This window comes from Pelodiscus sinensis, unplaced genomic scaffold, assembly GCF_049634645.1.
Source record: "Pelodiscus sinensis isolate JC-2024 unplaced genomic scaffold, ASM4963464v1 ctg139, whole genome shotgun sequence".
Taxonomy (NCBI): Eukaryota; Metazoa; Chordata; order Testudines; family Trionychidae; genus Pelodiscus; species Pelodiscus sinensis.
In genome coordinates, this window is record NW_027465989.1 from 120,811 (window position 1) to 147,801 (window position 26,991).

Here is a 26,991-nt window from a genome sequence, read left to right on the forward strand (position 1 = left end):
TGTACCCATCCCCAGCCTGACCTGGGGGAGAGACAGTCACAGCCTGGGACCAACCCCCCTCCCCCCCCACAACTCTGTATCCACCACCGACCTGGCCTGGAGGAGACAGTCACAGCCTGGGACCAACCCGCCCTCCACCTCTGTACCCATGCCCAGCCCAGCCTGGGGGAGATATGGTCACAGCTGGGGACCAACCACCCGCCCCTAGTGGGTATCCATTGGGGGCGGCTCTGCTTGCAGAGAGGGACGCTGAAGGAGGAATGCTGCCATGCCTTTCTGAGCCAAGTGTGGGGCTCAGTCCCCCTTTGCCTGGGGCAGACATGCCCATCCCCCCAGGTGCTCGGGCAGAGCTTGCGGCGTCATTCAACTCCCCTTTGCCTGACAGCGGCAGCCACCCCAGGCTTCCTTTGGACCACGGGCAGCCGGCCCAGGAGGGGCCCCCAAGGGAGGGGGTGTCTCAGCTCACTCACCTTCTCCTGTCCCCAGGCCTGGTCGCGCTGGGCGAGGTCCCCCCGCAGCCTCTGCACGTCCTGCTCCAGCCCCTCTGCCCGCTGCTCAGCCTGGGAGGGAACCAGTGTGATCGGACGGCCCCCCCTGGCGGTGCCCCCTGCCCACATGGGAAGAGTTCAGCAGGGCTCCTCCTCTGCCAGACCCCCAGCCGCTCGCTCACCTGCCCAAGCTGCTGCTGCAGCCGCTCCATCTCCGACCGCACGCTGCACAGCGAGGCTGCGAGGGGACAGGTGGGGCAGGGTCAGTCACGGAAATGGGAAGGAGACGGACACCCCCCCCCTCTGTGCCCCACTTACCCTCCAGGAGCTCTGTGGGGAGGGGAACAAAGAGAGAGAACGTTACATCAAAGGGGGAGCCATGACACCGAGAGCCCTTCCTCCTCCCGCCCAGCCGCGCCTTACGGCTCTCCTCGCGCTGGGCCTCCAGAACACCCTGCAGCCGGGCCCGGGCAGCCGTCTCCTCCTCCAGCCGCTCGCGCAGGGTGACGATCTCGATGCGCAGCCGCTCGCTTTGGTGCTCGCTGCTTCGGTGCAGGGCCCCAGCCTCCTCCTGCAGCCGGCGCACCAGTGCCTGCAGCTCCTGGGGGGAGAGCGAGCTGTACCCTGGCGCCATACATACACCCTCGCCACCGCACCAGTGCCTGCAGCTCCTGGGGGGGGAGAGCGCTGTACCCCCGCCCCCCGTGCTCAGCTGTACCCTGGCACCATACATACCCCCCCGCCACCGCACCAGTGCCTGCAGCTCCTGGGGGGAAAGCGAGCTGTACCCTGGCGCCATACATACACCCTCGCCACCGCACCAGTGCCTGCAGCTCCTGGGGGGGGAGAGCGAGCTGTACCCCCGCCCCCCGTGCTCAGCTGTACCCTGGCACCATACATACCCCCCCGCCACCGCACCAGTGCCTGCAGCTCCTGGGGGGGGAGAGCGAGCTGTACCCCCGCCCCCCGTGCTCAGCTGTACCCTGGCACCATACATACCCCCCCGCCACCGCACCAGTGCCTGCAGCTCCTGGGGGGGGAGAGCGAGCTGTACCCCCGCCCCCCGTGCTCAGCTGTACCCTGGCACCATACATACCCCCCCGCCACCGCACCAGTGCCTGCAGCTCCTGGGGGGAGAGTGAGCTGTACCCCCGCCCCCCGTGCTCAGCTGTACCCTGGCACCATACATACCCCCCCGCCACCGCACCAGTGCCTGCAGCTCCGGGGGGGAGAGCGAGCTGTACCCTGGCACCATACATACACCCTCGCCACCACACCAGTGCCTGCAGCTCCTGGGGGGAGAGAGAGCGAGCTGTACCCCCGCCCCCTCCGTGCTCAGCTGTATCCTGGCGCCATACATACACCCTCGCCACCGCACCAGTGCCTGCAGCTCCTGGGGGGAGAGCGAGCTGTACCCTGGCGCCATACATACACCCTCGCCACCGCACCAGTGCCTGCAGCTCCTGGGGGGGGGGGAGAGCGAGCTGTACCCCCGCCCCCCGTGCTCAGCTGTACCCTGGCACCATACATACACCCTCGCCACCACACCAGTGCCTGCAGCTCCTGGGGGGAGAGAGAGCGAGCTGTACCCCCGCCCCCTCCGTGCTCAGCTGTATCCTGGCGCCATACATACACCCTCGCCACCGCACCAGTGCCTGCAGCTCCTGGGGGGAGAGCGAGCTGTACCCTGGCGCCATACATACACCCTCGCCACCGCACCAGTGCCTGCAGCTCCTGGGGGGGGGGGAGAGCGAGCTGTACCCCCGCCCCCCGTGCTCAGCTGTACCCTGGCACCATACATACACCCTCGCCACCACACCAGTGCCTGCAGCTCCTGGGGGGAGAGAGAGCGAGCTGTACCCCCGCCCCCTCCGTGCTCAGCTGTATCCTGGCGCCATACATACACCCTCGCCACCGCACCAGTGCCTGCAGCTCCTGGGGGGGAGAGCGAGCTGTACCCCCGCCCCCCGTGCTCAGCTGTACCCTGGCACCATACATACACCCTCGCCACCGCACCAGTGCCTGCAGCTCCTGGGGGGGGAGAGCGAGCTGTACCCCCGCCCCCCGTGCTCAGCTGTACCCTGGCACCATACATACCCCCCCGCCACCGCACCAGTGCCTGCAGCTCCTGGGGGGGGAGAGCGAGCTGTACCCCCGCCCCCCGTGCTCAGCTGTACCCTGGCACCATACATACCCCCCCGCCACCGCACCAGTGCCTGCAGCTCCTGGGGGGGGAGAGCGAGCTGTACCCCCGCCCCCCGTGCTCAGCTGTACCCTGGCACCATACATACACCCTCGCCACCGCACCAGTGCCTGCAGCTCCTGGGGGGAGAGCGAGCTGTACCCTGGCGCCATACATACACCCTCGCCACCGCACCAGTGCCTGCAGCTCCTGGGGGGGGAGAGCGAGCTGTACCCCCGCCCCCCGTGCTCAGCTGTACCCTGGCACCATACATACCCCCCCGCCACCGCACCAGTGCCTGCAGCTCCTGGGGGGGGAGAGCGAGCTGTACCCCCGCCCCCCGTGCTCAGCTGTACCCTGGCACCATACATACCCCCCCGCCACCGCACCAGTGCCTGCAGCTCCTGGGGGGAGAGCGAGCTGTACCCTGGCGCCATACATACACCCTCGCCACCGCACCAGTGCCTGCAGCTCCTGGGGGGGGAGAGCGAGCTGTACCCCCGCCCCCCGTGCTCAGCTGTACCCTGGCACCATACATACCCCCCCGCCACCGCACCAGTGCCTGCAGCTCCTGGGGGGAGAGTGAGCTGTACCCTGGCACCATACATACACCCTCGCCACCGCACCAGTGCCTGCAGCTCCTGGGGGGGAGAGCGAGCTGTACCCCCGCCCCCCGTGCTCAGCTGTACCCTGGCACCATACATACACCCTCGCCACCGCACCAGTGCCTGCAGCTCCTGGGGGGAGAGTGAGCTGTACCCTGGCACCATACATACACCCTCGCCACCGCACCAGTGCCTGCAGCTCCTGGGGGGGGGGAGAGCGAGCTGTACCCCCGCCCCCCGTGCTCAGCTGTACCCTGGCACCATACATACACCCTCGCCACCGCACCAGTGCCTGCAGCTCCTGGGGGGGGAGAGCGAGCTGTACCCCCGCCCCCCGTGCTCAGCTGTATCCTGGCGCCATACATACACCCTCGCCACCGCACCAGTGCCTGCAGCTCCTGGGGGGGGGGAGAGCGAGCTGTACTCCCGCCCCCCGTGCTCAGCTGTACCCTGGCACCATACATACACCCTCGCCACCGCACCAGTGCCTGCAGCTCCTGGGGGGGGGGGAGAGCGAGCTGTACCCCCGCCCCCCGTGCTCAGCTGTACCCTGGCACCATACATACCCCCCCGCCACCGCACCAGTGCCTGCAGCTCCTGGGGGGGGAAAGCGAGCTGTACCCCCGCCCTCCGTGCTCAGCTGTACCCTGGCACCATACATACCCCCTCGCCACCGCACCAGTGCCTGCAGCTCCTGGGGGGAGAGCGAGCTGTACCCTGGCGCCATACATACCCCCTCGCTACCGCACCAGTGCCTGCAGCTCCTGGGGGGAGAGCGAGCTGTACCCCCGCCCCCCGTGCTCAGCTGTACCCTGGCACCATACATACACCCTCGCCACCGCACCAGTGCCTGCAGCTCCTGGGGGGAAAGCGAGCTGTACCCTGGCACCATACATACACCCTCGCCACCGCACCAGTGCCTGCAGCTCCTGGGGGGAGAGAGAGCGAGCTGTACCCCCGCCCCCTCCGTGCTCAGCTGTACCCTGGCGCCATACATACACCCTCGCCACCGCACCAGTGCCTGCAGCTCCTGGGGGGGGAGAGCGAGCTGTACCCCCGCCCCCTCCGTGCTCAGCTGTACCCTGGCGCCATACATACACCCTCGCCACCGCACCAGTGCCTGCAGCTCCTGGGGGGGAGAGCGAGCTGTACCCCCGCCCTCCGTGCTCAGCTGTATCCTGGCGCCATACATACACCCTCGCCACCGCACCAGTGCCTGTAGCTCCTGGGGGGAGAGCGAGCTGTACCCCCGCCCTCCGTGCTCAGCTGTATCCTGGCGCCATACATACACCCTCGCCACCGCACCAGTGCCTGCAGCTCCTGGGGTGGGAGAGCGAGCTGTACCCCCGCCCTCCATGCTCAGCTGTATCCTGGCGCCATACATACACCCTCGCCACCGCACCAGTGCCTGCAGCTCCTGGGGGGGGAGAGCGAGCTGTACCCCCGCCCTCCGTGCTCAGCTGTATCCTGGCGCCATACATACCCCCCCGCCACCGCACCAGTGCCTGCAGCTCCTGGGGGGGAGAGCGAGCTGTACCCCCGCCCTCCGTGCTCAGCTGTATCCTGGCGCCATACATACACCCTCGCCACCGCACCAGTGCCTGTAGCTCCTGGGGGGGAGAGCGAGCTGTACCCTGGCACCATACATACACCCTCGCCACCGCACCAGTGCCTGCAGCTCCTGGGGGGGGAGAGCGAGCTGTACCCCCGCCCTCCATGCTCAGCTGTATCCTGGCGCCATACATACCCCCCCGCCACCGCACCAGTGCCTGCAGCTCCTGGGGGGGGAGAGCGAGCTGTACCCCCGCCCTCCGTGCTCAGCTGTATCCTGGCGCCATACATACCCCCCCGCCACCGCACCAGTGCCTGCAGCTCCTGGGGGGGAGAGCGAGCTGTACCCTGGCGCCATACATACTCCCCCGCCACCGCACCAGTGCCTGCAGCTCCTGGGGGGGAGAGCGAGCTGTACCCCCGCCCCCCGTGCTCAGCTGCACCCCGGCGCCATTCATATCCCCTCGCCACCGCACCAGTGCCTGCAGCTCCTGGGGGGGAGAGCGAGCTGTACCCTGGCACCATACATACACCCTCGCCACCGCACCAGTGCCTGCAGCTCCTGGGGGGGAGAGCGAGCTGTACCCCCGCCCCCCGTGCTCAGCTGTATCCTGGCGCCATACATACACCCTCGCCACCGCACCAGTGCCTGCAGCTCCTGGGGGGGAGAGCGAGCTGTACCCTGGCACCATACATACACCCTCGCCACCGCACCAGTGCCTGCAGCTCCTGGGGGGGAGAGCGAGCTGTACCCCCGCCCTCCGTGCTCAGCTGTACCCTGGCACCATACATACACCCTCGCCACCGCACCAGTGCCTGCAGCTCCTGGGGGGGGAGAGCGAGCTGTACCTCCACCCCCACTGTGCTCAGCTGCTCCCCTCCCTGCCCAGCTGTACCCTGGCACCCATTCATACCCCCCGCCACCACACCAGTGCCTGCAGCTCCTGGGGGGGAGAGCGAGCTGTACCTCCACCCCCACTGTGCTCAGCTGCTCCCCTCCCCGCCCAGCTGTACCCTGGCACCCATTCATACCCCCCGCCACCACACCAGTGCCTGCAGCTCCTGGGGGGGAGAGCGAGCTGTACCTCCACCCCCACTGTGCTCAGCTGCTCCCCTCCCCGCCCAGCTGTACCCTGGCACCCATTCATACCCCCCGCCACCACACCAGTGCCTGCAGCTCCTGGGGTTGAGACTCACATTCCATATACACTCCTACTACCCCCTCCAACTTGTGGGGGGACTGCAGGGGCAGAGGGTGCACCCAATGGCCCCGGGCAGGTCAGGGAGACGGCCTGGAATCCCCACCAGGTACCTGCACAGAGCTGGGCAGCGAGGGCTGCTCCGTGGGCGTCAGGGGGGCACGGGAGCCCCGCAGGCCTTCATTCTCCTCGCTCAGCCGCTGCACCTCGTAGCTCAGCCGCTTGTGGGATGATGCCAGGTCAGCCTGGGGGGATGAGCAGAGATTGGACCAGGCCCCAACTCATGGCCTTCCCCAGTGCCCCACCATGGATCCCGGCCCTCCCAGGCACCCCCTGCTCACTATCTGCTCCTGGGTCCGGTGCTGGGTCTGCCACACGGTCGCCTGCAGGTTCTGCAGCAGCTGCTCCGAGTTCTGGATCTGATCCAGCAGCACCAGCACCTGGGGGAGACTCAGCCATCAGCACAAGCCAGCCTGGCCCGGGGAAAGGGGCTACGGGGCTGGGGGAGGGGCAGCTGTCCATGGCACCTGCTTGGCACAGTCCTCACTGCTCCGTCTCAGTGCCTCCTGCAGTCCCCGCTTCTCCTGGGTCACCACCTCCAGCTGCTGCAGGGACTCCTGGTACTGCTTGACCTGGGGGGCAAAATCTCAGGTCACCCTGTCCAAGCCACATTCCCTGCCCAGATCCATCACCTCCTCCCCAGGGTCTGTACCCCCCAGTCCTGCTGCTTTGCTCCCCCCAGGGTCTGCACCCCTCTGCCCACTCCCCACACTTCTCCCTGCAAGATCTGCACCCTCACAGTCCTGCTGCTTTGCTCTCCCCCAGGGTCTGCACCCCTCTGCCCACTCCCCACACTTCTCCCTGCAAGATCTGCACCCTCACAGTCCTGCTGCTTTGCTCTCCCCCAGGGTCTGCACCCCTCTGCCCACTCCCCACACTTCTCCCTGCAAGATCTGCACCCTCACAGTCCTGCTGCTTTGCTCCCCCCCAGGGTCTGCACCCCTCTGCCCACTCCCCACATTTCTCCCTGCAAGATCTGCACCCTCACAGTCCTGCTGCTTTGCTCCCCCCCAGGGTCTGCACCCCTCTGCCCACTCCCCACACTTCTCCCTGCAAGATCTGCACCCTCACAGTCCTGCTGCTTTGCTCCCCCCCAGGGTCTGCACCCCTCTGCCCGCTCCCCACACTTCTCCCTGCAAGATCTGCACCCTCACAGTCCTGCTGCTTTGCTCCCCCCCAGGGTCTGCACCCCACTGCCCACTCCCCACACTTCTCCCTGCAAGATCTGCACCCTCACAGTCCTGCTGCTTTGCTCCCCCCCAGGGTCTGCAACCCTCTGCCCGCTCCCCACACTTCTCCCTGCAAGATCTGCACCCTCACAGTCCTGCTGCTTTGCTCCCCCCCAGGGTCTGCACCCCTCTGCCCGCTCCCCACACTTCTCCCTGCAAGATCTGCACCCTCACAGTCCTGCTGCTTTGCTCCCCCCCAGGGTCTGCAACCCTCTGCCCGCTCCCCACACTTCTCCCTGCAAGATCTGCACCCTCACAGTCCTGCTGCTTTGCTCCCCCCCAGGGTCTGCACCCCACTGCCCACTCCCCACACTTCTCCCTGCAAGATCTGCACCCTCACAGTTCTGCTGCTTTGCTCCCCCCCAGGGTCTGCACCCCACTGCCCACTCCCCACACTTCTCCCTGCAAGATCTGCACCCTCACAGTCCTGCTGCTTTGCTCCCCCCCAGGGTCTGCACCCCTCTGCTCACTCCCCACACTTCTCCCTGCAAGATCTGCACCCTCACAGTCCTGCTGCTTTGCTCCCCCCCAGGGTCTGCACCCCACTGCCCGCTCCCCACACTTCTCCCTGCAAGATCTGCACCCTCACAGTCCTGCTGCTTTGCTCCCCCCCAGGGTCTGAACCCCACTGCCCGCTCCCCACACTTCTCCCTGCAAGATCTGCACCCTCACAGTCCTGCTGCTTTGCTCCCCCCCAGGGTCTGCACCCCACTGCCCACTCCCCACACTTCTCCCTGCAAGATCTGCACCCTCACAGTCCTGCTGCTTTGCTCCCCCCCAGGGTCTGCACCCCACTGCCCGCTCCCCACACTTCTCCCTGCAAGATCTGCACCCTCACAGTCCTGCTGCTTTGCTCCCCCCCAGGGTCTGCACCCCACTGCCCGCTCCCCACACTTCTCCCTGCAAGATCTGCACCCTCACAGTCCTGCTGCTTTGCTCCCCCCAGGGTCTGCACCCCACTGCCCGCTCCCCACACTTCTCCCTGCAAGATCTGCACCCTCACAGTCCTGCTGCTTTGCTCCCCCCCAGGGTCTACACCCCACTGCCCGCTCCCCACACTTCTCCCTGCAAGATCTGCACCCTCACAGTCCTGCTGCTTTGCTCCCCCCCAGGGTCTGCACCCCACTGCCCGCTCCCCACACCTCTCCCTGCAAGATCTGCACCCTCACAGTCCTGCTGCTTTGCTCCCCCCCAGGGTCTGCACCCCTCTGCCCACTCCCCACACTTCTCCCTGCAAGATCTGCACCCTCACAGTCCTGCTGCTTTGCTCCCCCCAGGGTCTGCACCCCACTGCCCGCTCCCCACACTTCTCCCTGCAAGATCTGCACCCTCACAGTCCTGCTGCTTTGCTCCCCCCCAGGGTCTGCACCCCACTGCCCGCTCCCCACACTTCTCCCTGCAAGATCTGCACCCTCACAGTCCTGCTGCTTTGCTCCCCCCCAGGGTCTGCACCCCTCTGCCCACTCCCCACACTTCTCCCTGCAAGATCTGCACCCTCACAGTCCTGCTGCTTTGCTCCCCCCCAGGGTCTGCACCCCTCTGCTCACTCCCCACACTTCTCCCTGCAAGATCTGCACCCTCACAGTCCTGCTGCTTTGCTCCCCCCCAGGGTCTGCACCCCTCTGCCCGCTCCCCACATTTCTCCCTGCAAGATCTGCACCCTCACAGTCCTGCTGCTTTGCTCCCCCCCAGGGTCTGCACCCCACTGCCCACTCCCCACACTTCTCCCTGCAAGATCTGCACCCTCACAGTCCTGCTGCTTTGCTCCCCCCCAGGGTCTGCACCCCACTGCCCGCTCCCCACACTTCTCCCTGCAAGATCTGCACCCTCACAGTCCTGCTGCTTTGCTCCCCCCCAGGGTCTGCACCCCTCTGCCCGCTCCCCACACTTCTCCCTGCAAGATCTGCACCCTCACAGTCCTGCTGCTTTGCTCCCTCCCAGGGTCTGCACCCCTCTGCCCACTCCCCACACTTCTCCCTGCAAGATCTGCACCCTCACAGTCCTGCTGCTTTGCTCCCCCCCAGGGTCTGAACCCCACTGCCCGCTCCCCACACTTCTCCCTGCAAGATCTGCACCCTCACAGTCCTGCTGCTTTGCTCCCCCCCAGGGTCTGCACCCCACTGCCCACTCCCCACACTTCTCCCTGCAAGATCTGCACCCTCACAGTCCTGCTGCTTTGCTCCCCCCAGGGTCTGCACCCCACTGCCCGCTCCCCACACTTCTCCCTGCAAGATCTGCACCCTCACAGTCCTGCTGCTTTGCTCCCCCCCAGGGTCTGCACCCCACTGCCCACTCCCCACACTTCTCCCTGCAAGATCTGCACCCTCACAGTCCTGCTGCTTTGCTCCCCCCCAGGGTCTGCACCCCTCTGCCCACTCCCCACACTTCTCCCTGCAAGATCTGCACCCTCACAGTCCTGCTGCTTTGCTCCCCCCCAGGGTCTGCAACCCTCTGCCCACTCCCCACACTTCTCCCTGCAAGATCTGCACCCTCACAGTCCTGCTGCTTTGCTCCCCCCAGGGTCTGCACCCCACTGCCCACTCCCCACACTTCTCCCTGCAAGATCTGCACCCTCACAGTCCTGCTGCTTTGCTCCCCCCAGGGTCTGCACCCCTCTGCCCGCTCCCCACACTTCTCCCTGCAAGATCTGCACCCTCACAGTCCTGCTGCTTTGCTCCCCCCAGGGTCTGCACCCCACTGCCCGCTCCCCACACTTCTCCCTGCAAGATCTGCACCCTCACAGTCCTGCTGCTTTGCTCCCCCCAGGGTCTGCACCCCTCTGCCCACTCCCCACACGTCTCCGTGCAAGATCTGCACCCTCACAGTCCTGCTGCTTTGCTCCCCCCAGGGTCTGCACCTCTCTGCCCGCTCCCCACACTTCTCCCTGCAAGATCTGCACCCTCACAGTCCTGCTGCTTTGCTCCCCCCAGGGTCTGCACCCCTCTGCCCGCTCCCCACACTTCTCCCTGCAAGATCTGCACCCTCACAGTCCTGCTGCTTTGCTCCCCCCAGGGTCTGCACCCCTCTGCCCGCTCCCCACACTTCTCCCTGCAAGATCTGCACCCTCACAGTCCTGCTGCTTTGCTCCCCCCAGGGTCTGCACCCCACTGCCCGCTCCCCACACTTCTCCCTGCAAGATCTGCACCCTCACAGTCCTGCTGCTTTGCTCCCCCCAGGGTCTGCACCCCTCTGCCCACTCCCCACACGTCTCCGTGCAAGATCTGCACCCTCACAGTCCTGCTGCTTTGCTCCCCCCAGGGTCTGCACCTCTCTGCCCGCTCCCCACACTTCTCCCTGCAAGATCTGCACCCTCACAGTCCTGCTGCTTTGCTCCCCCCAGGGTCTGCACCCCTCTGCCCGCTCCCCACACTTCTCCCTGCAAGATCTGCACCCTCACAGTCCTGCTGCTTTGCTCCCCCCAGGGTCTGCACCCCTCTGCCCGCTCCCCACACTTCTCCCTGCAAGATCTGCACCCTCACAGTCCTGCTGCTTTGCTCCCTCCCAGGGTCTGCACCCCACTGCCCACTCCCCACACTTCTCCCTGCAAGATCTGCACCCTCACAGTCCTGCTGCTTTGCTCCCCCCCAGGGTCTGCACCCCACTGCCCACTCCCCACACTTCTCCCTGCAAGATCTGCACCCTCACAGTCCTGCTGCTTTGCTCCCCCCCAGGGTCTGCACCCCTCTGCCCACTCCCCACACGTCTCCGTGCAAGATCTGCACCCTCACAGTCCTGCTGCTTTGCTCCCTCCCAGGGTCTGCACCCCACTGCCCACTCCCCACACTTCTCCCTGCAAGATCTGCACCCTCACAGTCCTGCTGCTTTGCTCCCTCCCAGGGTCTGCACCCCACTGCCCACTCCCCACACTTCTCCCTGCAAGATCTGCACCCTCACAGTCCTGCTGCTTTGCTCCCCCCCAGGGTCTGCACCCCTCTGCCCGCTCCCCACACTTCTCCCTGCAAGATCTGCACCCTCACAGTCCTGCTGCTTTGCTCCCCCCAGGGTCTGCACCCCACTGCCCGCTCCCCACACTTCTCCCTGCAAGATCTGCACCCTCACAGTCCTGCTGCTTTGCTCCCCCCAGGGTCTGCACCCCACTGCCCGCTCCCCACACTTCTCCCTGCAAGATCTGCACCCTCACAGTCCTGCTGCTTTGCTCCCCCCCAGGGTCTGCACCCCTCTGCCCGCTCCCCACACTTCTCCCTGCAAGATCTGCACCCTCACAGTCCTGCTGCTTTGCTCCCCCCCAGGGTCTGCACCCCACTGCCCGCTCCCCACACTTCTCCCTGCAAGATCTGCACCCTCACAGTCCTGCTGCTTTGCTCCCCCCCAGGGTCTGCACCCCTCTGCTCACTCCCCACACTTCTCCCTGCAAGATCTGCACCCTCACAGTCCTGCTGCTTTGCTCCCCCCCAGGGTCTGCACCCCTCTGCTCACTCCCCACACTTCTCCCTGCAAGATCTGCACCCTCACAGTCCTGCTGCTTTGCTCCCCCCCAGGGTCTGCACCCCACTGCCCGCTCCCCACACTTCTCCCTGCAAGATCTGCACCCTCACAGTCCTGCTGCTTTGCTCCCCCCCAGGGTCTGCACCCCTCTGCCCGCTCCCCACACTTCTCCCTGCAAGATCTGCACCCTCACAGTCCTGCTGCTTTGCTCCCCCCCAGGGTCTGCACCCCTCTGCTCACTCCCCACACTTCTCCCTGCAAGATCTGCACCCTCACAGTCCTGCTGCTTTGCTCCCCCCCAGGGTCTGCACCCCACTGCCCGCTCCCCACACTTCTCCCTGCAAGATCTGCACCCTCACAGTCCTGCTGCTTTGTTCCCCCCCAGGGTCTGAACCCCACTGCCCGCTCCCCACACTTCTCCCTGCAAGATCTGCACCCTCACAGTCCTGCTGCTTTGCTCCCCCCCAGGGTCTGCACCCCTCTGCCCGCTCCCCACACTTCTCCCTGCAAAATCTGCACCCTCACAGTCCTGCTGCTTTGCTCCACCCCCAGGGTCTGCACCCCTCTGCCCGCTCCCCACACTTCTCCCTGCAAAATCTGCACCCTCACAGTCCTGCTGCTTTGCTCCCCCCCAGGGTCTGCACCCCTCTGCCTGCTCCCCACACTTCTCCCTGCAAGATCTGCACCCTCACAGTCCTGCTGCTTTGCTCCCCCCAGGGTCTGCACCCCACTGCCCACTCCCCACACTTCTCCCTGCAAGATCTGCACCCTCACAGTCCTGCTGCCCTCCCAATCACCTCCTGACCCTCCATTCTTGGAGCGTCAATGTGGTATATTAGCACTAGTATAAGTAGAATGCTGGTGGTAAGGCCTATACAAGAAAAGCAGAAGTAGAAGTTCTGTAGAAGTCTGCCCTGCAAGTCACCCTGACTCCTTCTTAGCAGCACAAATCAAGTGGTGTTTGTTGTCTACTTTGCAAAGTAAGTGGTGAGAGATTCTGTCACCTCCTTGGTAGAGCTATAGCCATCTCTGAGCTGCGTCCTGTCCGCAGCTGTGAGAGGGCGCTTGTGATGCAGTCAGGGTGTCGGTATATTCACTGTGTGTGTGTATGGGTACCCCTGTTCAGCACCACCCCCAGCTCTGTGAGAGGGCGCTTGTGATGCAGTGGGGGTGTCGGTATATTCACTGTGTGTGTGTATGGGTACCCCTGTTCAGCACCACCCCCAGCTCTGTGAGAGGGCGCTTGTGATGCAGTCAGGGTGTCGGTATATTCACTGTGTGTGTGTATGGGTACCCCTGTTCAGCACCACCCCCAGCTCTGTGAGAGGGCGCTTGTGATGCAGTGGGGGTGTCGGTATATTCACTGTGTGTGTGTATGGGTACCTCTGTTCAGCACCACCCCCAGCTCTGTGAGAGGGCGCTTGTGATGCAGTGGGGGTGTCGGTATATTCACTGCGTGTGTGTATGGGTACCCCTGTTCAGCACCACCCCCAGCTCTGTGAGAGGGCGCTTGTGATGCAGTCAGGGTGTCGGTATATTCACTGTGTGTGTGTATGGGTACCCCTGTTCAGCACCACCCCCAGCTCTGTGAGAGGGCGCTTGTGATGCAGTCAGGGTGTCGGTATATTCACTGTGTGTGTGTATGGGTACCCCTGTTCAGCACCACCCCCAGCTCTGTGAGAGGGCGCTTGTGATGCAGTCAGGGTGTCGGTATATTCACTGTGTGTGTGTATGGGTACCCCTGTTCAGCACCACCCCCAGCTCTGTGAGAGGGCGCTTGTGATGCAGTGGGGGTGTCGGTATATTCACTGTGTGTGTGTATGGGTACCCCTGTTCAGCACCACCCCCAGCTCTGTGAGAGGGCGCTTGTGATGCAGTGGGGGTGTCGGTATATTCACTGTGTGTGTGTATGGGTACCCCTGTTCAGCACCACCCCCAGCTCTGTGAGAGGGCGCTTGTGATGCAGTGGGGGTGTCGGTATATTCACTGTGTGTGTGTATGGGTACCTCTGTTCAGCACCACCCCCAGCTCTGTGAGAGGGCGCTTGTGATGCAGTGGGGGTGTCGGTATATTCACTGTGTGTGTGTATGGGTACCCCTGTTCAGCACCACCCCCAGCTCTGTGAGAGGGCGCTTGTGATGCAGTCAGGGTGTCGGTATATTCACTGTGTGTGTGTATGGGTACCCCTGTTCAGCACCACCCCCAGCTCTGTGAGAGGGCGCTTGTGATGCAGTGGGGGTGTCGGTATATTCACTGTGTGTGTGTATGGGTACCCCTGTTCAGCACCAACCCCAGCTCTGTGAGAGGGCGCTTGTGATGCAGGGGGGTGTCGGTATATTCACTGTGTGTGTGTATGGGTACCCCTGTTCAGCACCACCCCCAGCTCTGTGAGAGGGCGCTTGTGATGCAGTCAGGGTGTCGGTATATTCACTGTGTGTGTGTATGGGTACCCCTGTTCAGCACCACCCCCAGCTCTGTGAGGGCGCTTGTGATGCAGTGGGGGTGTCGGTATATTCACTGTGTGTGTGTATGGGTACCCCTGTTCAGCACCACCCCCAGCTCTGTGAGAGGGCGCTTGTGATGCAGGGGGGTGTCGGTATATTCACTGTGTGTGTGTATGGGTACCCCTGTTCAGCACCACCCCCAGCTCTGTGAGAGGGCGCTTGTGATGCAGTCAGGGTGTCGGTATATTCAGTGTGTGTGTGTATGGGTACCCCTGTTCAGCACCACCCCCAGCTCTGTGAGAGGGCGCTTGTGATGCAGGGGGGTGTCGGTATATTCACTGTGTGTGTTTATGGGTACCCCTGTTCAGCACCACCCCCAGCTCTGTGAGAGGGCGCTTGTGATGCAGTGGGGGTGTCGGTATATTCACTGTGTGTGTGTATGGGTACCCCTGTTCAGCACCACCCCCAGCTCTGTGAGAGGGCGCTTGTGATGCAGTGGGGGTGTCGGTATATTCACTGTGTGTGTGTATGGGTACCTCTGTTCAGCACCACCCCCAGCTCTGTGAGAGGGCGCTTGTGATGCAGTGGGGGTGTCGGTATATTCACTGTGTGTGTGTATGGGTACCCCTGTTCAGCACCACCCCCAGCTCTGTGAGGGCGCTTGTGATGCAGTGGGGGTGTCGGTATATTCACTGTGTGTGTGTATGGGTACCCCTGTTCAGCACCACCCCCAGCTCTGTGAGAGGGCGCTTGTGATGCAGGGGGGTGTCGGTATATTCACTGTGTGTGTGTATGGGTACCCCTGTTCAGCACCACCCCCAGCTCTGTGAGAGGGCGCTTGTGATGCAGTCAGGGTGTCGGTATATTCACTGTGTGTGTGTATGGGTACCCCTGTTCAGCACCACCCCCAGCTCTGTGAGGGCGCTTGTGATGCAGTGGGGGTGTCGGTATATTCACTGTGTGTGTGTATGGGTACCCCTGTTCAGCACCACCCCCAGCTCTGTGAGAGGGCGCTTGTGATGCAGGGGGGTGTCGGTATATTCACTGTGTGTGTGTATGGGTACCCCTGTTCAGCACCACCCCCAGCTCTGTGAGAGGGCGCTTGTGATGCAGTCAGGGTGTCGGTATATTCAGTGTGTGTGTGTATGGGTACCCCTGTTCAGCACCACCCCCAGCTCTGTGAGAGGGCGCTTGTGATGCAGGGGGGTGTCGGTATATTCACTGTGTGTGTTTATGGGTACCCCTGTTCAGCACCACCCCCAGCTCTGTGAGAGGGCGCTTGTGATGCAGTGGGGGTGTCGGTATATTCACTGTGTGTGTGTATGGGTACCCCTGTTCAGCACCACCCCCAGCTCTGTGAGAGGGCGCTTGTGATGCAGTGGGGGTGTCGGTATATTCACTGTGTGTGTGTATGGGTACCCCTGTTCAGCACCACCCCCAGCTCTGTGAGAGGGCGCTTGTGATGCAGTGGGGGAGTCGGTATATTCACTGTGTGTGTGTGTACGGGTACCTCTGTTCAGCACCACCCCCAGCTCTGTGAGAGGGCGCTTGTGATGCAGTGGGGGGTGTCGGTATATTCACTGTGTGTGTGTGTATGGGTACCCCTGTTCAGCACCACCCCCAGCTCTGTGAGAGGGCGCTTGTGATGCAGTCAGGGTGTCGGTATATTCACTGTGTGTGTGTGTACGGGTACCTCTGTTCAGCACCACCCCCAGCTCTGTGAGAGGGCGCTTGTGATGCAGTGGGGGGTGTCGGTATATTCACTGTGTGTGTGTGTATGGGTACCCCTGTTCAGCACCACCCCCAGCTCTGTGAGAGGGCGCTTGTGATGCAGTCAGGGTGTCGGTATATTCAGTGTGTGTGTGTATGGGTACCCCTGTTCAGCACCACCCCCAGCTCTGTGAGAGGGCGCTTGTGATGCAGTGGGGGTGTCAGTATATTCACTCTGTGTGTGTGTGTGTATGGGTACCCCTGTTCAGCACCACCCCCAGCTCTGTGAGGGCGCTTGTGATGCAGTGGGGGTGTCGGTATATTCACTGTGTGTGTGTATGGGTACCCCTGTTCAGCACCACCCCCAGCTCTGTGAGAGGGCGCTTGTGATGCAGTGGGGGTGTTGGTATATTCACTGTGTGTGTGTATGGGTACCCCTGTTCAGCACCACCCCCAGCTCTGTGAGAGGGCGCTTGTGATGCAGTGGGGGTGTCAGTATATTCACTGTGTGTGTGTATGGGTACCCCTGTTCAGCACCACCCCCAGCTCTGTGAGAGGGCGCTTGTGATGCAGTGGGGGTGTCGGTATATTCACTGTGTGTGTGTATGGGTACCCCTGTTCAGCACCACCCCCAGCTCTGTGAGAGGGCGCTTGTGATGCAGTGGGGGTGTCGGTATATTCACTGTGTGTGTGTATGGGTACCCCTGTTCAGCACCACCCCCAGCTCTGTGAGAGGGCGCTTGTGATGCAGTGGGGGTGTCAATATATTCACTCTGTGTGTGTGTGTATGGGTACCCCTGTTCAGCACCACCCCCAGCTCTGTGAGAGGGCGCTTGTGATGCAGTGGGGGTGTCGGTATATTCACTCTGTGTGTGTGTATGGGTACCTCTGTTCAGCACCACCCCCAGCTCTGTGAGAGGGCGCTTGTGATGCAGTGGGGGTGTCGGTATATTCACTGTGTGTGTATGGGTACCTCTGTTCAGCACCACCCCCAGCTCTGTGAGAGGGCGCTTGTGATGCAGTGGGGGTGTCGGTATATTCACTGTGTGTGTGTATGGGTACCTCTGTTCAGCACCACCCCCAGCTCTGTGAGAGGGCGCTTGTGATGCAGTCAGGGTGTCGGTATATTCACTGTGTGTGTGTATGGGTACCTCTGTTCAGCACCACCCCCAGCTCTGTGAGAGGGCGCTTGTGATGCAGTGGGGGTGTTGGTATATTCACTGTGTGTGTGTATGGGTACCTCTGTTCAGCACCACCCCCAGCTCTGTGAGAGGGCGCTTGTGATGCAGTGGGGGTGTCGGTATATTCACTGTGTGTGTGTATGGGTACCCCTGTTCAGCACCACCCCCAGCTCTGTGAGAGGGCGCTTGTGATGCAGTGGGGGTGTCGGTATATTCACTCTGTGTGTGTGTATGGGTACCTCTGTTCAGCACCACCCCCAGCTCTGTGAGAGGGCGCTTGTGATGCAGTGGGGGTGTTGGTATATTCACTGTGTGTGTGTATGGGTACCTCTGTTCAGCACCACCCCCAGCTCTGTGAGAGGGCGCTTGTGATGCAGTGGGGGTGTCGGTATATTCACTGTGTGTGTGTATGGGTACCTCTGTTCAGCACCACCCCCAGCTCTGTGAGAGGGCGCTTGTGATGCAGTGGGGGTGTCGGTATATTCACTCTGTGTGTGTGTACGGGTACCTCTGTTCAGCACCACCCCCACACTCTGCATGAGGGGTAGAGGCTGGGCATGAGTCGCTCCAGGTGTGTATTGGGCCAGACACAGGAGAGAACTCCTCCTGGCTGGGTGGGGGGACAAAGGATAGGCAGGTCTGCCCTAGGCTGGGGGGTCTGGCCTGTCACGTCACTGGATTTGAAGGGGAGCAGACAGATCCCTGGTGCAGCCTGGGGGGCGTTTCCCCCGATTCGGTACAGAGGGGCCATGGGAGGTGTCCAACGAAAGCTTCTGTTCTGCTGATTCTATGTGTGCTACGCGTGCGCGTGCGATGTCTGTGTGTGGAGTCATGCATATGGGCTCGCTGCTGGTGCTGGGAACGCTCTCTGGCTGAGACAGCAATGGGCCTGGACTGCCTGTAGTCAGGAAGGCTTGTTCAGTGACTGGCTGTGCTACCTCGCACTGCTGCATGGACACTGGCTCTGAGTGGCCAATTCACACCTGAGGGATGCGTCTGGAAACCTGCAGAATGGCCAGTGCCTCATGGCTCCTGGCACGTGAGACAGAGACAGGGCGCTTGATCATGTGACCAGCTCCAGTTTGGGAGACCCCAGAGATCTAAAACTCCGTCTCCATCTTGTCTTCAATCTTGCTACTGATCCCAGATGCAGCCTTGCGAGGGACAGAGCCGCGAAGGATTGCTGACCCGTCCTGATACAGGATGGACACCAGGGACTTCTAAGCTGGCCGTTTGCAACATCTCTGCTGAGCGCCTGCGTCAGGAACTTGGTAATTGATGTATGTAATGTATTCTGCTTCACAATCTTACTCTCAACCTTTTCTTTCTTTTATTAATAACCCTTTAGATTCCAAAGGACTGGCCCAGCGAGCTCGTGTGCGTAAGATCTGAAGTGTAAACTGACCGGGAACCGGGCCTGGGAGGACCCATTGGGGGGGGGGGGTGAGATGGGTTCTAGAACCCCTCACCGGTGTGCAGGCCCGGGGCTGACTGGGGCACAGGGAGAGCTGGGGTGGCCGAGGGGTTTTGCTCAGGAGGTTTCCTGCTGGCCGGACTGGCAGCTGGAGCGCTCGGTGGGACTGGCGTGTGGCCTGTGTGGAAGGTCTCCAGTCGAGGGCTGTAGGGAGCCCTGGTTTAGAGCCATTCGCCCTGAGCGGTGCCCAGACCCGGCCCGGCACAGGGCCTGTGGGAAGAGTCAGTCTTGGCTGGGCTAGGATGAGAAATGAGGCTTGGAGCAGGAAAGGGGGAGTTCAGGGTCCATGAGCCCCTTCCGCCCGCCCCCAGACGAATGAGGCTCCTGCTCCTGGCCCCCGAGCTCACACTGATCCTCTGCTGCGCTGTGTCCCTGGGAACCAACAAATCTTCTGTTCTACCTGCCGCCTGAGTCCCCTCTGGCTGCGGGTGGGGACCCCCGACACTCCATGACAGCGCTTAACAGGGAATTCTCAGCAGGCAGACTGGTGTGGGCGGAGCACACCTGTGCTACTCAGGAGAAGTGTGACAGCCACCACCAGTGCAGTGGGAACCCTGAAGATCCGCAGGAAGCATCCCTTGTGCTGGATGCTAAAACTGAGTTAGTAGCACTGACGCACCTTGGAGACAAGCAGAGATCCTAAGAGTGGGGCACAGCCTGGAGACACGGAGCCTGACGCCGCAAGGCCCAGCGACTCCTCTGGGAACTGCACAGGCGCATCGAAAGGGGGGCTTGGCCCTGGGACTCTGCCGTCAGCCCTGCAACTTGGGAGTCTCAAATCACACCTGACAGAACCCAGCTCCTCACTCCTGTTCAAGCTAACTGGCCAGCCAATCGAGGTGAGCCACAACAGATTAGTAACTGCCAATCATCTGCAGGGGCACGTGTCTCTGCATGTGCGTTGGTATCTGTGTCTGCGTGCCCATCTTCGTGCGTCTGCGCGTGGGCAGCAGCGTCTGTCTGCGTGCATGTCCACATGCCTGCATGGGCACGCATATCCGTTTGTCTGCGTGTCTAACTACAACTGCGTGCGCATCCGCATCCACTTGTGTGTGTGTCTACTGCTGCGTCCACGTCCGCGTGTGTATCTACATCTGCATCCGCATCTGTGTGTATCTACCGCTGAGTGCACATCTGCATCTGCGTGTGTATCTACATCTGTGTCCGCGTCTGTGTATCAACAGCTGCATGCACATCCACATGTATATCTACATCTGCGTCTGCTTGTCTGCGTGTGTATCTACAGCTGCGTCTGCGTCCATATCTACAGCTGCATCCGTGTCCACTTGTCTGCGTATCTACATCTGCATCCGCGTCTGTGTGTGTATCTACAGCTGCATGCGCATCCGCTTGTCTGCGTGTGTGTATCTACAGCTGTGTGCGCATCCGCGTGTGTATCTACAGCTGTGTGTGCGTCCGCTTGTCTGAGTATGTATCTACATCTGCGTATGCTTGTCTGTGTATCTACAGCTGCGTGCACATCCATGTGTGTATCTACATCTGCATCCACTTGTCTGCGTGTATCTACATCTGCGTCCGCGTCTGTGTATCTACAGTTGCATGCGCGTCTGTGTCTGCTTGTCTGTGTATCTACAGCTGCGTCCATGTCCGTATCTACAGCTGCATCCACGTCCACTTGTCTGCATGTGTACCTACATCTGCATCCGCATCTGTGTACCTACAGCTGTGTGCACGTCCGCGTCTGCTTGTCTGTGTATCTGTGTCCCCATCCACTTGTCTGTATGTGTATCTACAGCTACGTGCGTGCACGTCCATGTGTGTATCTACAGCTGCGTGCATGCATGTCCGCATGTGTATCTACAGCTGCGTGTGTGCACGTCTGCGTCTGTCTCTCTACATCTGTGTGCCTACGTCATCATGAGTGTGCAAATCTGCATCTGCATGTCTGCATGCCTGTCTGCATCTCTGTGTGCCTGTGTGCGTGCATCTCTGCATCTGCTTGTGTGCCTGCGGCTGTATCTGTGCCTGCGTGTGCATGTCTGCATATGTGTCTGCGCATCTGCTTGTCTGTATGCGTGTCTGCCTCTGCTTGTCTGTGTCTGCGTGCCTGCACGTGCGTCTGCATGTCCAGGTGTGTCTGTGTGCCTGCATGTGCATCTGCATGTCCGGGTGTCTGCGTGCATGTCTGCGTGCCTGCATGTGACTCTGCATGTCTGCATGCGTGTCTGCATGTGCGTCTTCATGTATGGGTGCCTGCGTGCCTGCATGTGCATCTGCATGTTTGCGTGTCCACATGCTTGTCTGCATGCCTGCATGTGCATCTCCATGTCCGCATGCACGTCTGCGTACCTGCATGTGTGTCTGCGTGCCTGCATGTGCGTCTGCATGTCCGGGTGTCCACGTGCATGTCTGTGTGCCTGCATGTGCGTCTGCGTGCCTGTGTGCATGTCTATATGTGCCTCTGCATGTCCAGGTGTCCACGTGTCTGTCTGCCTGCATGTCTGTGTACCTGCATGTGCGCCTGCATGTCCGGGTGTCCACGTGCATGTCTGTGTGCCTGCATGTGCGTCTGCGTGCCTGTGTGCGTGTCTATATGTGTGTGACGTAGTGGGGGTACCTGGCTGGTTCCTATGCTGCTGGCTCTGGGGTAACCCCCACTGGCTGCCGTGGGTACCACAACCCAGCAAAACAGGATGAGTCACTATGCAAACCAGTGGCCAGACACCCCCCATGGAGAGGAACAAAGGAAGGTGGAATGCTGCCCTGGCTGGGGGGCAGGGCTGGAAGAGGGTTAGTGGGTTGCTGGCTGCCTGTGAGCATGGAGGAGACAGGCTAGGGAGAGGGGCTGGAGTTTAGGGGCCCAGCCTTCCCCCAACTCAAGGGGGCCTGAGGCATCCTAGCCCAGCTCTGTGACCAGATTCCATCTGTGCTGGGCTATATCCTGGAGAGGCAATAAACTTCCTCTATTCCACTGGCTGGTGCAGTCTGTTTGTGCCATTTCGGGGTGCAGGAGACGGGGGACCCCCAACGCGCCGTCACAATGTGCGTCTGCATGTCCGGGTGTCCACATGTGTCTGTCTGCCTGCATGTGCGCCTGCATGTCTGCGTACCTGCATGTGCGCCTGCATGTCCGGGTTTTCACGTGTGTGTCTGCGTGTCCGGGTGTCCACGTGCATGTCTGCATGTCCGGGTGTCCGCGTGCGTGTCCGCGTGCCTGCATGTGCGCCTGCATGACCGCGTGCGTGTGTCTGCATGCCTGCATGTGCAGGTGTCCGCGTGCATGTCCGCATCTGCCTGCACATCCACGTGCCTGTGTCTGCGTGCGCGTGTCTGTACACGCTGCTTTTCACGTTCTACACTCGAGCGCAGCGTGTTGCCTGGCCCCTGACAAATCCCCTGTGCTTCTTCTCGGCACAACTCCCCAGTCTCACCTCGAGCTGCAGCTGCGCCCACTCTCTGTCAGGCACCAGCTGGAAGCCAGGGGGTGGCAGGTAGATGCTCTCAGGCACCAGGGTGCCGGTGGACAGCAGAGAGGCTGTATCCTCCTGCTCCAGGCTGGGCCGGCGCCGGGGCCGCAGGGAGCCTGTGCTGGAGCTCGCAATGGAGATGCTGTCACAGCCATGGGCAAAGGCCAGGCTCCCTCCTGGTTCCTCCTCCCCTTCTGGCCCAAAGCCTTCGTCCCCCTCCCCACCAGGGTGGGCAGGGGGCACCTGGCTGGGGGTCTCCACATCAGACAGCAGGGACTCCGACGAACTGCAGAGTGAGCCCTAGGGGAAGGAGTCATGGGGCAGTCGGACCCCCTGGTCCATCCACATCAGCTACCCACCCCACCCAACCTCCTGCATGGCCCGGGTCTCTGCCCCCAGCACCCACTGCCTCCTGCAGGGCTCCCCGTCTCACCTCAGGCCCCTGCAGTCCCCGGATCAGGTCCTCAGCCCGTGAGAGTTTGCTCTTGAGCTGGGCAATCTCCTCCTCCATGGGCAGCACGATGCTGCGCAGCCGCTCGGAGTCCTCCTGCGCCTGTGGGGACAGAGTGAGCCAGGACCCCAGTGCCCTCGGCCTGCCCTGCAAGCCTGGGCCCCCCAGCCGCTCGGAGTCCTCCTGCGCCTGTGGGGACAGAGTGAGCCAGGACCCCAGTGCCCTCGGCCTGCCCTGCAAGCCTGGGCCCCCCAGCCGCTCGGGGTCCTCCTGCGCCTGTGGGGACAGAGTGAGCCAGGACCCCAGTGCCCTCTGCCTGCCCTGCAAGCCTGGGCCCCCCCGCCGAACGGAGTCCTCCTGTGCCTGTGGGGACAGAGTGAGCCAGGACCCCAGTGCCCTCGGCCTGCCCTGCAAGCCTGGGCCCCCCAGCCGCTCGGAGTCCTCCTGCGCCTGTGGGGACAGAGTGAGCCAGGACCCCAGTGCCCTCGGCCTGCCCTGCAAGCCTGGGCCCCCCCGCCGCTCGGAGTCCTCCTGCGCCTGTGGGGACAGAGTGAGCCAGGACCCCAGTGCCCTCTGCCTGCCCTGCAAGCCTGGGCCCCCCCGCCGCTCGAAGTCCTCCTGCGCCTGTGGGGACAGAGTGAGCCAGGACCCCAGTGCCCTCTGCCTGCCCTGCAAGCCTGGGCCCCCCAGCCGCTCGGAGTCCTCCTGCGCCTGTGGGGACAGAGTGAGCCAGGACCCCAGTGCCCTCGGCCTGCCCTGCAAGCCTGGGCCCCCCAGCCGCTCGGAGTCCTCCTGCGCCTGTGGGGACAGAGTGAGCCAGGACCCCAGTGCCCTCGGCCTGCCCTGCAAGCCTGGGCCCCCCAGCCGAACGGAGTCCTCCTGCGCCTGTGGGGACAGAGTGAGCCAGGACCCCAGTGCCCTCTGCCTGCCCTGCAAGCCTGGGCCCCCCCGCCGCTCGGAGTCCTCCTGCGCCTGTGGGGACAGAGTGAGCCAGGACCCCAGTGCCCTCTGCCTGCCCTGCAAGCCTGGGCCCCCCCGCCGCTCGGAGTCCTCCTGCGCCTGTGGGGACAGAGTGAGCCAGGACCCCAGTGCCCTCGGCCTGCCCTGCAAGCCTGGGCCCCCCAGCCGAACGGAGTCCTCCTGCGCCTGTGGGGACAGAGTGAGCCAGGACCCCAGTGCCCTCTGCCTGCCCTGCAAGCCTGGGCCCCCCAGCCGCTCGGAGTCCTCCTGCGCCTGTGGGGACAGAGTGAGCCAGGACCCCAGTGCCCTCTGCCTGCCCTGCAAGCCTGGGCCCCCCAGCCGCTCGGAGTCCTCCTGCGCCTGTGGGGACAGAGTGAGCCAGGACCCCAGTGCCCTCGGCCTGCCCTGCAAGCCTGGGCCCCCCCGCCGCTCGGAGTCCTCCTGTGCCTGTGGGGACAGAGTGAGCCAGGACCCCAGTGCCCTCGGCCTGCCCTGCAAGACTGGGCCCCCCCGCCGAACGGAGTCCTCCTGCGCCTGTGGGGACAGAGTGAGCCAGGACCCCAGTGCCCTCTGCCTGCCCTGCAAGCCTGGGCCCCCCCGCCGAACGGAGTCCTCCTGCGCCTGTGGGGACAGAGTGAGCCAGGACCCCAGTGCCCTCTGCCTGCCCTGCAAGCCTGGGCCCCCCAGCCGCTCGGAGTCCTCCTGCGCCTGTGGGGACAGAGTGAGCCAGGACCCCAGTGCCCTCGGCCTGCCCTGCAAGCCTGGGCCCCCCAGCCGCTCGGAGTCCTCCTGCGCCTGTGGGGACAGAGTGAGCCAGGACCCCAGTGCCCTCTGCCTGCCCTGCAAGCCTGGGCCCCCCAGCCGCTCGGAGTCCTCCTGCGCCTGTGGGGACAGAGTGAGCCAGGACCCCAGTGCCCTCTGCCTGCCCTGCAAGCCTGGGCCCCCCAGCCGAACGGAGTCCTCCTGCGCCTGTGGGGACAGAGTGAGCCAGGACCCCAGTGCCCTCGGCCTGCCCTGCAAGCCTGGGCCCCCCCGCCGCTCGGAGTCCTCCTGCGCCTGTGGGGACAGAGTGAGCCAGGACCCCAGTGCCCTCTGCCTGCCCTGCAAGCCTGGGCCCCCCAGCTGCTCGGAGTCCTCCTGCGCCTGTGGGGACAGAGTGAGCCAGGACCCCAGTGCCCTCTGCCTGCCCTGCAAGCCTGGGCCCCCCAGCCACTCGGAGTCCTCCTGCGCCTGTGGGGACAGAGTGAGCCAGGACCCCAGTGCCCTCGGCCTGCCCTGCAAGCCTGGGCCCCCCAGCCTGCCCTGCAAGCCTGGGCCCCCCAGCCGCTCGGAGTCCTCCTGCGCCTGTGGGGACAGAGTGAGCCAGGACCCCAGTGCCCTCTGCCTGCCCTGCAAGCCTGGGCCCCCCAGCCGCTCGGAGTCCTCCTGCGCCTGTGGGGACAGAGTGAGCCAGGACCCCAGTGCCCTCTGCCTGCCCTGCAAGCCTGGGCCCCCCCGCCGCTCGGAGTCCTCCTGCGCCTGTGGGGACAGAGTGAGCCAGGACCCCAGTGCCCTCTGCCTGCCCTGCAAGCCTGGGCCCCCCCGCCGCTCGGAGTCCTCCTGCGCCTGTGGGGACAGAGTGAGCCAGGACCCCAGTGCCCTCGGCCTGCCCTGCAAGCCTGGGCCCCCCCGCCGAACGGAGTCCTCCTGCGCCTGTGGGGACAGAGTGAGCCAGGACCCCAGTGCCCTCGGCCTGCCCTGCAAGCCTGGGCCCCCCCGCCGCTCGGAGTCCTCCTGCGCCTGTGGGGACAGAGTGAGCCAGGACCCCAGTGCCCTCTGCCTGCCCTGCAAGCCTGGGCCCCCCCGCCGCTCGGAGTCCTCCTGCGCCTGTGGGGACAGAGTGAGCCAGGACCCCAGTGCCCTCTGCCTGCCCTGCAAGCCTGGGCCCCCCCGCCGCTCGGAGTCCTCCTGCGCCTGTGGGGACAGAGTGAGCCAGGACCCCAGTGCCCTCTGCCTGCCCTGCAAGCCTGGGCCCCCCCGCCGCTCGGAGTCCTCCTGCGCCTGTGGGGACAGAGTGAGCCAGGACCCCAGTGCCCTCGGCCTGCCCTGCAAGCCTGGGCCCCCCAGCCGAACGGAGTCCTCCTGCGCCTGTGGGGACAGAGTGAGCCAGGACCCCAGTGCCCTCTGCCTGCCCTGCAAGCCTGGGCCCCCCAGCCGCTCGGAGTCCTCCTGCGCCTGTGGGGACAGAGTGAGCCAGGACCCCAGTGCCCTCTGCCTGCCCTGCAAGCCTGGGCCCCCCAGCCGCTCGGAGTCCTCCTGCGCCTGTGGGGACAGAGTGAGCCAGGACCCCAGTGCCCTCTGCCTGCCCTGCAAGCCTGGGCCCCCCAGCCGAACGGAGTCCTCCTGCGCCTGTGGGGACAGAGTGAGCCAGGACCCCAGTGCCCTCGGCCTGCCCTGCAAGCCTGGGCCCCCCCGCCGCTCGGAGTCCTCCTGCGCCTGTGGGGACAGAGTGAGCCAGGACCCCAGTGCCCTCGGCCTGCCCTGCAAGCCTGGGCCCCCCCGCCGAACGGAGTCCTCCTGCGCCTGTGGGGACAGAGTGAGCCAGGACCCCAGTGCCCTCTGCCTGCCCTGCAAGCCTGGGCCCCCCCGCCGCTCGGAGTCCTCCTGCGCCTGTGGGGACAGAGTGAGCCAGGACCCCAGTGCCCTCGGCCTGCCCTGCAAGCCTGGGCCCCCCCGCCGCTCGGAGTCCTCCTGCGCCTGTGGGGACAGAGTGAGCCAGGACCCCAGTGCCCTCTGCCTGCCCTGCAAGCCTGGGCCCCCCCCGCCGAACGGAGTCCTCCTGCGCCTGTGGGGACAGAGTGAGCCAGGACCCCAGTGCCCTCGGCCTGCCCTGCAAGCCTGGGCCCCCCAGCCGAACAGAGTCCTCCTGCGCCTGTGGGGACAGTGTGAGCCAGGACCCCAGTGCCCTCTGCCTGCCCTGCAAGCCTGGGCCCCCCAGCCGCTCGGAGTCCTCCTGCGCCTGTGGGGACAGTGTGAGCCAGGACCCCAGTGCCCTCTGCCTGCCCTGCAAGCCTGGGCCCCCCCGCCGCTCGGAGTCCTCCTGCGCCTGTGGGGACAGAGTGAGCCAGGACCCCAGTGCCCTCTGCCTGCCCTGCAAGCCTGGGCCCCCCAGCCGCTCGGAGTCCTCCTGCGCCTGTGGGGACAGAGTGAGCCAGGACCCCAGTGCCCTCGGCCTGCCCTGCAAGACTGGGCCCCCCAGCCGAACAGAGTCCTCCTGCGCCTGTGGGGACAGAGTGAGCCAGGACCCCAGTGCCCTCTGCCTGCCCTGCAAGCCTGGGCCCCCCAGCCGCTCGGAGTCCTCCTGCGCCTGTGGGGACAGAGTGAGCCAGGACCCCAGTGCCCTCTGCCTGCCCTGCAAGCCTGGGCCCCCCAGCCGCTCGGAGTCCTCCTGCGCCTGTGGGGACAGAGTGAGCCAGGACCCCAGTGCCCTCTGCCTGCCCTGCAAGCCTGGGCCCCCCAGCCGAACGGAGTCCTCCTGCGCCTGTGGGGACAGAGTGAGCCAGGACCCCAGTGCCCTCGGCCTGCCCTGCAAGCCTGGGCCCCC

At 64.0% G+C, this 26,991-nt stretch overlaps 1 protein-coding gene across 5 annotated transcripts in view; it reads right to left on the reverse strand.

Moving 5' to 3' along the window:
• Window positions 1-26,991, reverse strand: part of RABEP2 (rabaptin, RAB GTPase binding effector protein 2) — a 42,617-nt gene that overhangs the window by 2,744 nt on the left and 12,882 nt on the right. For 2 of the 5 annotated variants that reach the window (XM_075917742.1, XM_075917745.1), the window contains exons 4-12: window positions 22,431-22,550; window positions 21,962-22,297; window positions 6,553-6,657; window positions 6,367-6,465; window positions 6,139-6,270; window positions 912-1,089; window positions 807-818; window positions 671-726; window positions 471-560 (exon numbers count right to left, since the gene is read on the reverse strand). In XM_075917742.1, coding sequence (XP_075773857.1) covers window positions 471-560; window positions 671-726; window positions 807-818; window positions 912-1,089; window positions 6,139-6,270; window positions 6,367-6,465; window positions 6,553-6,657; window positions 21,962-22,297; window positions 22,431-22,550 — 1,128 coding nt within the window. Of the gene's footprint in view, window positions 1-470; window positions 561-670; window positions 727-806; window positions 1,090-6,138; window positions 6,271-6,366; window positions 6,466-6,552; window positions 6,658-21,961; window positions 22,298-22,430; window positions 22,551-26,991 lie in introns of all 5 variants that reach the window. The other 3 variants (XM_075917741.1, XM_075917743.1, XM_075917744.1) reach the window with 2 other exon arrangements.